Below are 11839 nucleotides of genomic sequence, written 5' to 3' on the forward strand. Positions count from 1 at the left end.
AGGAGTCTGAATAAATGATACGAATTGTATATAATACTCCATTTTTCACTGTAACTGTTTTTAAATACATTAATTTACGGCGCGTCACACACAGCGGCACGAAGCAATGGCCAGGCAACGCTTAGAAAAATGAAAGCTGATTTTTATTATTTTAAACAGCCATCCATTTGACATAAACATGCATCCGTAATTTATTTACGCACACATCACATTATTTAATGTTAGTCATCAAAGATTTAACGCACAACATACATCCTTAACAAAAAAAAAATGAGTCAAAATGCAACCTAAAAACATTTTTTTTCTCTTTTTTTTAAGTTTTCAGAAAAATCATTGTGCTGGGTACCATTTTTTTTGCTTTTAATTATTTTTACAACACAGTTAATTTAAACATCTCTGCTCATTTTTTTTTCTTTTGGCTGCACATGGAGAGAAAACAAAACCGAAAACTGCAATAGAAATAAAGAATTTACATTTTTTTTCTTTTCATTTTTTTTTTTTTTTTTTAAACAGCAGAAATAGGCAGTTCCGCCATGCAGTTGAAGCTGTATTAAATATTAGTTTGTTTTTTTTTTCCTTTCAGGGGGAGGGGGAGGAGAGAAAAAAAAAGTTTAAAAATATTAAGTTCAAGTCACAGAATACCCTCCGTACAGAGGTAACCTAATGCATAAATAGCTGCCACGGAAATGTCCGTTTGGAAACTTACAACTGCCCCCACCCCCAAGGATTTATTTAATTTTCCATCGATTTTGGCACAAAAAAAAAAAAAAAAAAAAAAGACTGAGCTTAGTTAAGAACAAGAACACGGTTTAAAAAGGAGGGCAGGAGAGCAGAGGGTATGGGCGGGGGGGGCAGATAATGAGAGTGGTGGGAGAAATAGTAGGTGGAATCACTAAAATCCGCCGTGTCTCTCAGTCATCGCAGAATACTGTCCGCAGCGGGGGCGAATCCATCGGCTGGGTTATTGCAGCATCGTCTTGATCTGCTTGGAGGTAGTCTCGTCATTCAAATGCTTTGTCGTGTACCTGAGATGGATGGAAGTACCAACATGTTAAGGTCGAACACGCGAACGTCACTGATAAGGCATGACGGAGGCCAAGCGATACGTTCGCCAGGTCAGTCGACAACGAAACGAACAAATGACCGTGGAATCGTTATCCTCTAAAGGACGCCAAAGTCACCATGAGGTCCCCACTCGCTGATCTCCTCCACCATCTCCTTGGCCAACCTGCGGCGCCTACACGTTACGGGAACATACGTGCCCAACACGGCAGGCATTGGACCAAACATGATAATAATCTTAGTTTAGCTGCCCTTATTAATAAAACTTTGTACCGAATAATCCCAAAAAATGAACCCAATAGGAGGTGCGCTTTTTGCCATTTGATAACGCGAGTCTAATATCAGATAATATATATATATTCTGCGGCAGCGAGGAGAATCGGGGGTTAAAGGGATGTTGATGGCAGCATATTATCTGATGTAATACTCTATGCTTTGCTATCCTTTTTAACCCCGTGCACGGGGTAGGAGAAGACGTGAGAAGAGCGAAGGGGGCGTTTGGGAGAGTATTTGCAGAGAAGAGATCTAGGGGGCACAAGAATGAATCTGGAGGGAGTTCAGAATGGATTGATTGGTGAAAGACAGAAGGCGGAGGGGGCTGGAACACTAACATTTTTAAAACACTCATCGATAACCCAAGGACTTTATTTTAATTATGTTTTACAGAAAGTTGTAATCCATTCTCTACAGGGGGACCAGCGCTGTATGACCTGGTTATGAAACAAGTACATTTGCAAATAATTTATGGCCTTTTTTTTTTGGCTGAGTGTGATGAGTGTGGCGTCTTTCACAATGGTTCTGTGTACTGGTTATTTATATCTCGCCCCCGGGCGGCCTTGGGAAATGGATACTGGAACTCTATGCCTGCCAGCCTCGCTCCCACCACTTACCATTAGGAAATGAAACCTCACGGGCTGCTGCTTCCTATTACTCGCCCGTCTATATACCGCGGCTATCATCACTGCGCACGCACCGGAGCATGAAGACGAACCGAAGCGTGCGTCTGATTTACACGATTCACTTTATCGAGAGAGCGAGCGCGGCTGGCCAAAAAACACACGGCCATTAGCCCCGTGCAAAAAGTCTGCCGTACCTGAGAGCGTTTAGAAGTCCTTCTACACTGTTGGGAGGCTGTTCTTTAAGGACCTTGATACATCCTTTCATCTGAGAAGAACAACAGAATTAAATCATATTCCACTGCAAGCATCAACAAAAGTGACTGAAAGCTTAAAAATAAGGTTTTCACAAAATAGTGCTGTTTTCTTGTAGTTTTGCCCCAATGTAAGTTCTCGCTCTCTTATCTAAGCCCTGGATCTACAAAACAAACCCCCTGACTCCTTATCCTACTGTATGGGGGGAAACAATAGAAGGGCTCTGTCTTAAATTACACAGCCAGACCATTTTACTAATGAAAGTCTATGGAGGAACGGACTTCATTAGCATTGCCATAAAGCATCAGCTAAGTGTGGTGTCAGAGTAGGGGAAAAAAATTATCTGTCTGTAAAATAAAGGTTTTGGGGAAAAATTGTATAAAACTGCATGGATGACGGCAAATGTATACCGGCCTGGCTGCCATGTTTGTGATTTAGTTCTCTAGATGTTATACAGGGGCAAAATAACTTTTGATCTATACTTTTGCTATAAAATAAAATACCACTTTTGTGAAAAACCAAATATTTAACCTTTAACCAATTATTTGCTGCCTTGGGTAGGGGGGGAGGAACGGTGGAAAATGTGGTAACTTTTTCTTTCAAGGGGCAAATCGTAGCCCAGCAGGGGTAAGGGAGGCTACAGTGGGCAAGGAGCGCATGATCCAGAGGAACGATCACTGGCGGATTTGGAAAACGGAATTCTGAAATTAAAAAATACTACACGCAAGACAAACAACTTACATCAATCTTTGACGTTTTTGCGAAAGCTCCGACAGGATGCACGTGATCGTAGAGAATGATTACCCCCACCATCACCCTCAGGCAGAACGATACGGTCTCTTCGTTCGTAAACCTGCTCCTGTATTCCCTGCAATAACACAAAACAATCAGAAATTCATCCGAACTCCATAAATACACAGATTGCGCTTATTTTAATTTATAAAGCCAATTTCATACATTATTTTTAGTACTAAACTGGAAAATGTAGAGATTGGATAAAAGAGGCAGAAAAAAACTTAAAAAAAATAAAAATATTTAGTTTAATATTATTTATTTAGCGCAATCATATTCCCCAGCGTTGTACAATAGTAACAGTAATCCCCAATGCTTAGCTACAACAGTTTGGGGGGGAAAATCCAAACAGGCTACTTACGGTGTTTCCAGCATGACTCTGCACACGCTGGCCATTGTACTTAAACAATCAGTGGTATTTTCTATCGGTAAATTCTTGTTCTGTGGGGGGGAAATCCGTGATGAACATTATAGCAGCGGTAACCATTTACACATTTAGTTAACAATGTGGTGTTGTGGTGTTTAAAACTCTACAAAAGGTTTCACAGCGATGCGGGGGAGGGGATTTAACGAATACCTTCATGCATTTACAGGGGGGGGCTAAAGGGGAAAGATATCCTATGCATTAAAGTGCATGTGATTGCTGGAGCATCCCTTTAATCCAGGGAGGGTATTTAAACTTGTGCAGACATTCAAGGCTATCCAGAATAAGACACGGCCGGGGGGGCGCGCTCTCACTTGGACTAGATGGGCTGAATGGTTCTTATCCGCTGTTAAATTGCACGATTAACTGTTTATTACCCCTCGGCACGACTTACCTCCGATACAAACTTTGTGGTTGCGTCGCTTAAGGTTTTAAGCATGGGCGTGGCTTCTGCATAAAATAAAGACATCCTATTGGCCAGCTCGTTGTTCACTTCATTTTCTCCCTCTGCCTGTTTAAGAAAAAGAGGATTAGCTGTGTGACATTATAACACGTATTAATCGGATAATATAATGAGGCACTATAGGTAGAAAGAGAACAACTATTACTCCTTAATTACAAAACTGCTTTGAAAAGTACACGGAGTCACTTAGAAATCACCTTGTTTGTGAAAGAAAAGCAGATTTTGTCCATTAAAATAACATGAAATGGATCAGAAATCCCGCACAGACGGGGTTAATATTGTAAATCACTATTGTAGCTGGAAACGGCTGATTTTTAATGGAATCTTCATAGGCGTACAGAGGCCCTTTAACACTCCCATCACTCCTGTGTGCCAATGGCCCTTTATCACTCCCATCACTCCTTTATCACTCCCATCACTCCTGTGTTCCAATGGCACGTTGTGTTTGCTGATCCAAGTTTAAGTATAAAAGACTAATTGATGGTTATAAAACCCTTTTGTGATTATGTTACAGCCAGAAATGTCCTTGTTTCCCATGAAAACAGCTAAGTGACTGCAAACCTTTGAAGAGTATCGCGTGTATCCAAAGATTCAAGAAATGAGTGCGATATAAACCAATAAGCAAAATAATACTATATATATATATATATATAGGGTTTTTTGGGTAGAAAAATAACTATCATTAATGGTGTTTTGGGGAAATTAAGCCCTTTGCTACCCTATCGACATACAGGTACGACCATTAGAAATGACAATGGTGGGCTCCGCATTTGGCTCTCTTTCGCTTCAGGGGAATGCCTTGCATCCGAGGCAGTCCCACGAGAGCCAATGAGCAGCCAGTACAGACATGTGACCATCGTGACAGCCAATCACAGCGATCGCATGCCTGTCAGTACTGATCTTCTGCCTCTCTCCATCCTTGTGAGCATACGTTTTACCCCGATACCTTTCCGTACCAATTTAACCCTTTACTCGACCCCTGCCTCCACACCTGATCTCCTGATCTTACATAAAAACAAAATTTATAGAAAAATTATACATTTGGTGGGTGGCTTGAGGGAATTGGGTAGGCAGTGTAGGTCATTTTTTAATAAAAATGGAGCGTTTGTTTAAAATTAGAGTTCCAAACCCAGCATACCAAATGTAAAAATGAAACAGTTTTGAAACCATAATGAACCTTATTATATGTTCCCGATAACTGCTGGGAAATTACGGAAATTCTGTATAAATGAGGTATTTCCAAGATCAGCACACCTGACTTGTATTTTGTGCGATTTTAATTAATTTTGTGCGGATTTGGAGAAGAAAGTATACATATATCCTATTTTCTCTAGTTTTCACTCATACCGAACTTTCAGCTAACACTAACTATAGTATCAAAAGAAAGCTCTTTCTCCTTGAAAAAACCCAATATATATTTTACACAGGAAAGGGGAATAACACCCGACATATGGCAAACACTGCGGTAGTGAAGGGGTTAAGAAAGGTAGGCAGAAACACACGCTGTCTGGGGTGGTATATACCACCGAGGCGAAAAGTTTCGGCTAAATACATATTTTCTGGACAAGTTCTCTTACGGGAACGTTGTTAATCCTCATGCGGCTCAGGGTTCTTCTGTAATAACTGAAATCGTTCTGTATGGCGGGATTCGTCATCTGGAAAAAATCATCGAGAGTTGCGTCACTTTCGGGCGGGATTATAAACACGGGTCAGTTTAATGTCACGGCGGGGAAAAGGATGATGGAAGGTACTTTTTTCATTAACCCCATGCTTTCCAGAGCGCTGAGAAACACCCTGAATGGCTAAATTATTATATTTATTGCAATACCTTTCGAGCAGACTAGATCTCAACGGATTCTTTGGATGACCCGGGGAGCAGTACAGATGGGTATTTGTATTAAGTACCTATTAAGGACGCACAGAGGTCGTGGCTCCGAAGCCGCGGAGCCCCTTACCTTTAGCTCATCGAATCGGAGGGTAAAGTGGAGGATTTCGGCAAACTGCTTGGCCAGAGCCTGCTCCCGCTCCAGGTGCTGTGTCGGGGAGTACGGAGTGCTGGTGAGAGCTCCCAGGAGCCCGCGGAGCGCCGCTTCTAAACGGAGAAAAGGATTGTGAGCGTTACGTACTGAAAACACACGAGGAGCTCTCACGGCTTCAGCAAAAACAAGTCTGTACCCCCATCGAGACTTTATCCTGCCTATTTCTTACGTCATTAAGAGCGCGTGTATTCTGCTGTATGGATCGCTTCGGGGTTGTCGCTCCGCTCTCGCGACGTACGGTGAAGGGCAGTAACGGAGGCTGTCTGTGGGATGCAGACCCCCACCGGTTGACAGAGAGGATGATTCTCTGTCAGCCGGTGGGGGTCTGCGCGATGTGCACAGACAGCCTCCGTTACTGCCCTTCACTTACGCTGAGGCTTCTATGAAGCTGCACTGAAAGTGCCTGTCAGCAACGGAGGTTCACCAAGTACCAGGGAGTCAGGAGAGAGGCAGAGTGATGTATGGGAGGGGGGGGGGAGAGTCAGAGGGTTGTATGAAGTGGAGGGGAGAGGCGGAAGTTGTCTGTGCGCATCGCACGGACAGCCACCGGCCGACAGTGAGGGGAATCTGGATTCTAGTGTTATAATCCGATCTCTGTTTGAGGTCGGATTATATAAGGAGAGGAGTTTTTAAGAGCATTTGCTCTGGAAAAAAACTCTTTATAATCGATAAATATCGATTCGACTAATCGATAATGAAAATCGTTGACGATTTTCATTATCAATCATCGATTTTATCGATTAGTTGTTTCAGCCCTAATATATATAATTGTTAACAGCAATCACACTCCTATCATGCCCAGGTAGCCAGCACATGCTAGAACCTGGGCATGATAGGAGTGTGATTACAGGCTCCCTATGCCATGCCACACACACTGATCTACTCATTTACAGATACTCATCCATTCTCTTAATAACACATACTTGTTCATACACACTCCGCCACCCCCTTACCTGAACCGCAGATCTCTCACTGGCAGACTACCGCAGGGGCCCTGCTGCTTCCTTTCGAACAACTTATCTGGCCCCGCCCACATTGGAAGAAGGAACGGAGCTGAGTCACGTGATGTGCATTTATGTGAATCTGCTGGGTTCCTGCTTTTCCTGGCCAAGATGCTGCTTGCACACTGTGCAACCAATGCGCAGGTAAGCAGCCCAGCCCCTGCGGATGATTATTTTCGGCCTATTTTTTTTTTATTTCAGCATTTTGCCAATGATGCCCTTTTCGACCGATATATTCTTAGAGCTTACAGTATATATATATAATATATATATATAATATAGATATATATGGGTATATAGCGGTACTAGTAGAAGGAACAGCTCTGGGACTTACCAAGTCTTTGAGAGAATTCATAGAACTTCTTTAGTTTGCCTACTAGAGGGACCACGGCCCCCCACGCTTTCTCTTGTAAATTTTCATCAGTAGCATGTTGGATGGCCTTTAAAAAGGAAGAATATTAAAAAAAAAAATAGTTACATGGAAGAAGCTTTACCTGATCCAGTACTTAAATTATTCTTCTATAAAACGTAGTTAGTAAGCAGGCAGATATGTTGGGCCACCGTCCGAAGCTTTTTGGTGTTTTATTTGCAAGGTCACATATCTACACCGGGCAAATAGAGATCCCCCCACAACCCGTTTAAAATAGATTAAGCTTATCTGCTTTACTCTAGGGTCCCCCCAAGTTTTACGGGGGCATGGTGTTACCTCTCTGATTTCGTGTCCTGCTCCTCGGTAGGACTGTAAGTCATCTAAGATTCCTTCGGCGTCCTTTAGCACCACATTCACCTGGTTATAGATCTCCTTCTCTGATTCTGTAGGCTGAGCATCTAAACGGCATGAGATTTATTATAATATTAAATATACCAGGCTCCGGTTACATGCATTAAAGAACAAGGCAAGCAACTGTACCAGTACCTTAAAATAGCTTACTGTAAAAATATTAGCAGAAAATACCAGTATTTAATAAAATAAAAAATAAAAAAAAAAAGTCACATTTATTAGTGGGCATCTACTACCCCAAGGAGCATAATAAAGGCATGTCAATATTAATAAATATATATTCGGTACATGCTGGCCAATGAATGCAGGACATCCAATAACAAGCAATGAAATGGACTGATAGTTCACGGAGGGGGGGTCTGCACACAATGATATACTCATTTGGGGTCTTTGTGGATAAAACATAAAAAAAAAAAAAAGATTCATTTCCCATAAGGATTTTTTTATTACATTTTTAAGAGATTTGCGTCTAATGATGAACGATTGGGAGCAGGCAAGCCGTTGCACTAGAGAGAACTACAACTCCCACAATGCACTGCCTTATCGTGCCTGTAGTCTGTATCCACTGCAGTGCCACGGGATGCCTCTCTCTGGTTGGAATTGGAATTATTTGAGTAGAATTGTAGGTCCTTTGTGTTCATGGATATATATATAGATATATATATAATCTATAATGTTGATATTTTTCATTAGTTTAACCCTGTAAATCCTGGAAGCTGCTGAAGACTGCTATGTAGATGGAAACATAGGTGGGTAACCACAGATTAAAACCTCCATGCATTAAACAGGAGTCGATACGACGCAGAACTTTTAGATCAGGTGTAACTCAAGACTTGTTGCATGAGGACTGCTGTATTTACGGCTGCTTGGGGGGACAGGATATCGCCCAGTAATTATGGACACCCCCAGGTTAGCCCCCCTACCTCCCGGGTAGTATAGCAAGATGGGAGGTCCGGACGGCGGTGGCAGATACCTCTCCGCCTGCAACTCCTCCTTTGGGCTTGTGCGCCATCTGATGTCAGGCTCTGGGGTATGATGTCATATCTGGCGCAGTATCCGGAGGAATCGCGAGATGAGAGGTCTGTGCGCACCTTTACCTACAACTGCTGAGGGGCTCTTACTGGACAAACGCTGGGGGCCTCAAAGGTAAGCTGTCCCTATTTAGTTTTAGGGATTTTTTTTGACTGAAAGGCTGACTCTCCCTTGGGAATAGACAGCTGTGAATGGAGCCTCTCTGAATACCAACAATTTTAGGCACGATTAGTAAAATTCCAAAAAAAAATAAACTTGCTGGGAGATGACATGATGGCTAAAACTTTTTTTTACATTTTTAAAATAGTCTAAGAAAAAAAGTCAGGCCTTTCGTGCTGATCTAAAATGAAGAAACTTTAAAAAACTTTAATATATATATTTATTTTTTTCAATGTTCAAAATGCACAAAATTCTTAACTGATGAATCTGTATGGGGCGGGCCTCCTGTGGGCCGTGATATTATTATAGTAAAACTGTCCAGAAGAGCTTACACTCCGTGACAAATCTTGATTTTGAGCCGTCTAAAGTTTCTGCACGTTTCGAGAATACCACAAAGCAAATAAAGGAAGAGAGGGACAGAGGCAGACGTTCTGAGCAAATGCACAAGAATGCGGCGTATGAATGAAGAGGGGCCCTGGAGATGCACATTTAGCAGGGGGGGGCAGCAGCAGCCAACATGCAAAGTTCAACATAAGTCGGTTATAAAAAGGCTTCCCCGCCGGTATTTCAAAGGGAGAAATATTAGAAACAAGAGGCCCTAATCTAAAACTAGAGGGTTACATGCAATGTAAGGAAGTTTTACTTCACTGAGAGGGCAGTAGAAAAGTGGAACAGTCTCCCAGAGAAAGTGGTAGAGAGCAATGCAGTAAGGGAATTTAAACATCCACGGACTAGGCATACGGCTCCTGAATCTAAGACGGAGTCTTTACAGTATGGAAAATACATTCTGTTACAGCCAAAACAGGTCTTCCACTGGTCCCCTTGGCTGCAAAGTGTAATAAAACCAGATGAATAGATGGGGTATTTATATATACCTCTTTGAGATGTGGGAGGGTGGTTCTGTTAACGCCAGTGGGTGTTATTGATGGGGCAATAACGTTGAGGGCGAGGCTAGCCGCTAACATTCAGATTGTATGGGGAAATGGGTGGAGAAAGGGGCGTGTCTAAATGCGGTGCTTCACCCGGAGCCCTCGGACGTTCCTTCTATGTCAAAACCCTACGAGGCTTTACCGTTATTAAGGGTTCCCGACATCAAATTCTATGCAGAAGGAAGTTGCGGAAAGTTTGGGGTCGGCACAAAGCGCAATAAAAGCAGCAAAGCGCCCAGCATGCAAGCAGACAAGTCACGTTATATTCTCCGACTACATGCTCACGGACACACAAGGGTTAATACGAGGCCACTGAGAGTCACCCCAATAAACGGGTGATGAGGCGGAAATAAACTTTGTTACAGAAAAGCAGAACCATCAACAGCTTCCGTGGGAGACGAAATCGCATTAACGGCGCTTAAAACTAGCGTTCATTCATTAACGAGACGCTCTGCAGGGGATGCTGCAGAGATTGCACCTCGACTATACATCATGACGGAATCGGCCCTGAACAATGTACAGGTAAATGAGATTCTAGAAGAAATCTACCCCCCATAATACATAATTTAGTTAATAAGGTAGTGTAACGTTTAATGACTTTTACGTGTTTACGGGTTGTAAATGTGCTTTTTTTTAGTGGTTTTACACTAAAAGGTGTGGGGTGCGCCAAAAGCGTGTAAGATTAATCTTTGTCCCGCGTAACAGAAGTGTTGATGGTTCTGAGCGTTAATAGAACACACGACAAGGAGAGGCGAGAGAAACGCTGATGCAGACGGACGAGCGCAGTCTACGGCAGGCGGAGAGGGACACAGAGATAAAATCAGATTCTCACTTTCAAAATCAAGGAAAAAATTTGGCCCCTGCTCAAGGTCTGTGCAAGTCAAAACTTTAAGAAGGTTCCCCATGATAAGGTACCTGTCGAGACAAGAAGAGACAGAACACGTCTTTACGAGACGGAAAAGAGACACCCTGAAATACAGTAGGATTAAATGGGGGGGAAGGGGAGGAGTGAGAAGACACCCCATCATTTCCATTCCCAATAGAACCTGCAGTAATGAATAAGACATATTAATAACATTCACTTGGAAACATGTTCTCGTGGCGGGTTCCGAGTTGAGCCAGGGTTCCGTGCAATGTATTGTCTTCAGGGAACCGCTTAGAACGATCGCAATTTCCAATAATTACAGACATAGTAATAATATACGTTTCACAATGTATTGTGCAAAAGGTGGACATATATTGTCCCGAATCTGAGATAAATTTGGTCTGGGAAGTTCTTGCTGGTTCTGAGAACGGGAACATTGCACGGTCGCTTCTGGAACGCCAACGGCACCCGCCGACTGATCACAAAGGACCCCCAATGACTTTGCAAATGAAGGAAATCAATCACAAAAACAGGTACTTGGAGGAAGAGAGAGGAAAAAAAAAAAAGGGGTAATGAAAGTGCTCCTCATGACTGAAGCATCATGCAACCCTTCAGGAAACGTGGCTTTGGTTTTTGCCACCTGATGTCCCCTGGGTTGTCTTCTCTGCGGTGGAGATAGAGAGAGCGGGGGGGGGGGTTTCGCGTGGGTTTACCGTTTCGAGACACACCAGCTTTGGAAGGCGCCTGGGAGACTTACTTTCAAAATCCAAGAAAAAATGTGCTGAATTGTGGTCTATATCTCTGGTTAGCACTTTAATGAGATTACCCATGTCAGCCAACCTAGAAACAAAAATGGCACAGTCATTTATTTCCAGTAAATCGGAGCCGAAAGCCGGGGTTGGGTGTTAGTTACTGCTTCCCCTCTTGTGGTTTCCTACATGTGCACATGGGTGAAACGCCAGCAGATGTGAGCGAGCAGGCCCGTCCTAACGTTTTGCTTTCAAACCCTCCCCCCCATCTGGAAACAAAAGTCGGGTTATTACATAAAGAAAGAAAGAAAAAAAAAGAATGAAGTAATGAGGTGGACTTCATCGCGATCTCTATTAGCAGACCTGGTAATGAAAATGGAAACGTTGTATGT

General features: G+C 42.8%; 1 protein-coding gene across 2 annotated transcripts; it reads right to left on the reverse strand.

Annotated features, from left to right (window-relative positions):
• Positions 1–961: 961 nt before the first annotated feature.
• Positions 962–11528, reverse strand: LOC149305684 (CYFIP-related Rac1 interactor B-like). Of its 2 annotated transcripts, none has more exons than XM_089477323.1 (10): positions 11456–11528; positions 7639–7760; positions 7267–7372; positions 5848–5984; positions 5470–5547; positions 3824–3940; positions 3367–3446; positions 2955–3081; positions 2156–2226; positions 962–1025 (listed from the first exon to the last, which is right to left on the reverse strand). In XM_089477323.1, exons 1-10 carry the CDS (start codon positions 11526–11528, stop codon positions 962–964), a joined length of 975 nt encoding a protein of 324 aa, XP_089333449.1. The 2 variants fall into 2 exon arrangements, with proteins under 2 accessions (XP_089333449.1, XP_089333448.1); XM_089477322.1 differs by lacking the exon at positions 11456–11528 and adding an exon at positions 10666–10738.
• Positions 11529–11839: the final 311 nt, after the last annotated feature.

This window comes from Sceloporus occidentalis, unplaced genomic scaffold (assembly GCF_023333645.1).
Source record: "Sceloporus occidentalis isolate IW3139 unplaced genomic scaffold, rSceOcc1.0.p SCAF_11, whole genome shotgun sequence".
In the NCBI taxonomy this organism is placed as follows: Eukaryota; Metazoa; Chordata; class Lepidosauria; order Squamata; family Phrynosomatidae; genus Sceloporus; species Sceloporus occidentalis.

Coding starts and splice junctions, on each gene's coding strand:
- LOC149305684 (XM_089477323.1), bottom strand. CDS start 11,528: ATGGGTAATCTCATTAAAGTGCTAACCAGAGATATAGACCACAATTCA. Junction 7,373..7,638: donor CAGGACACGAAATCAGAGAG/GTAACACCATGC, acceptor TCCTTTTTAAAG/GCCATCCAACATGCTACTGA. Junction 5,548..5,847: donor TCCGATTCGATGAGCTAAAG/GTAAGGGGCTCC, acceptor GATTTTTTCCAG/ATGACGAATCCCGCCATACA.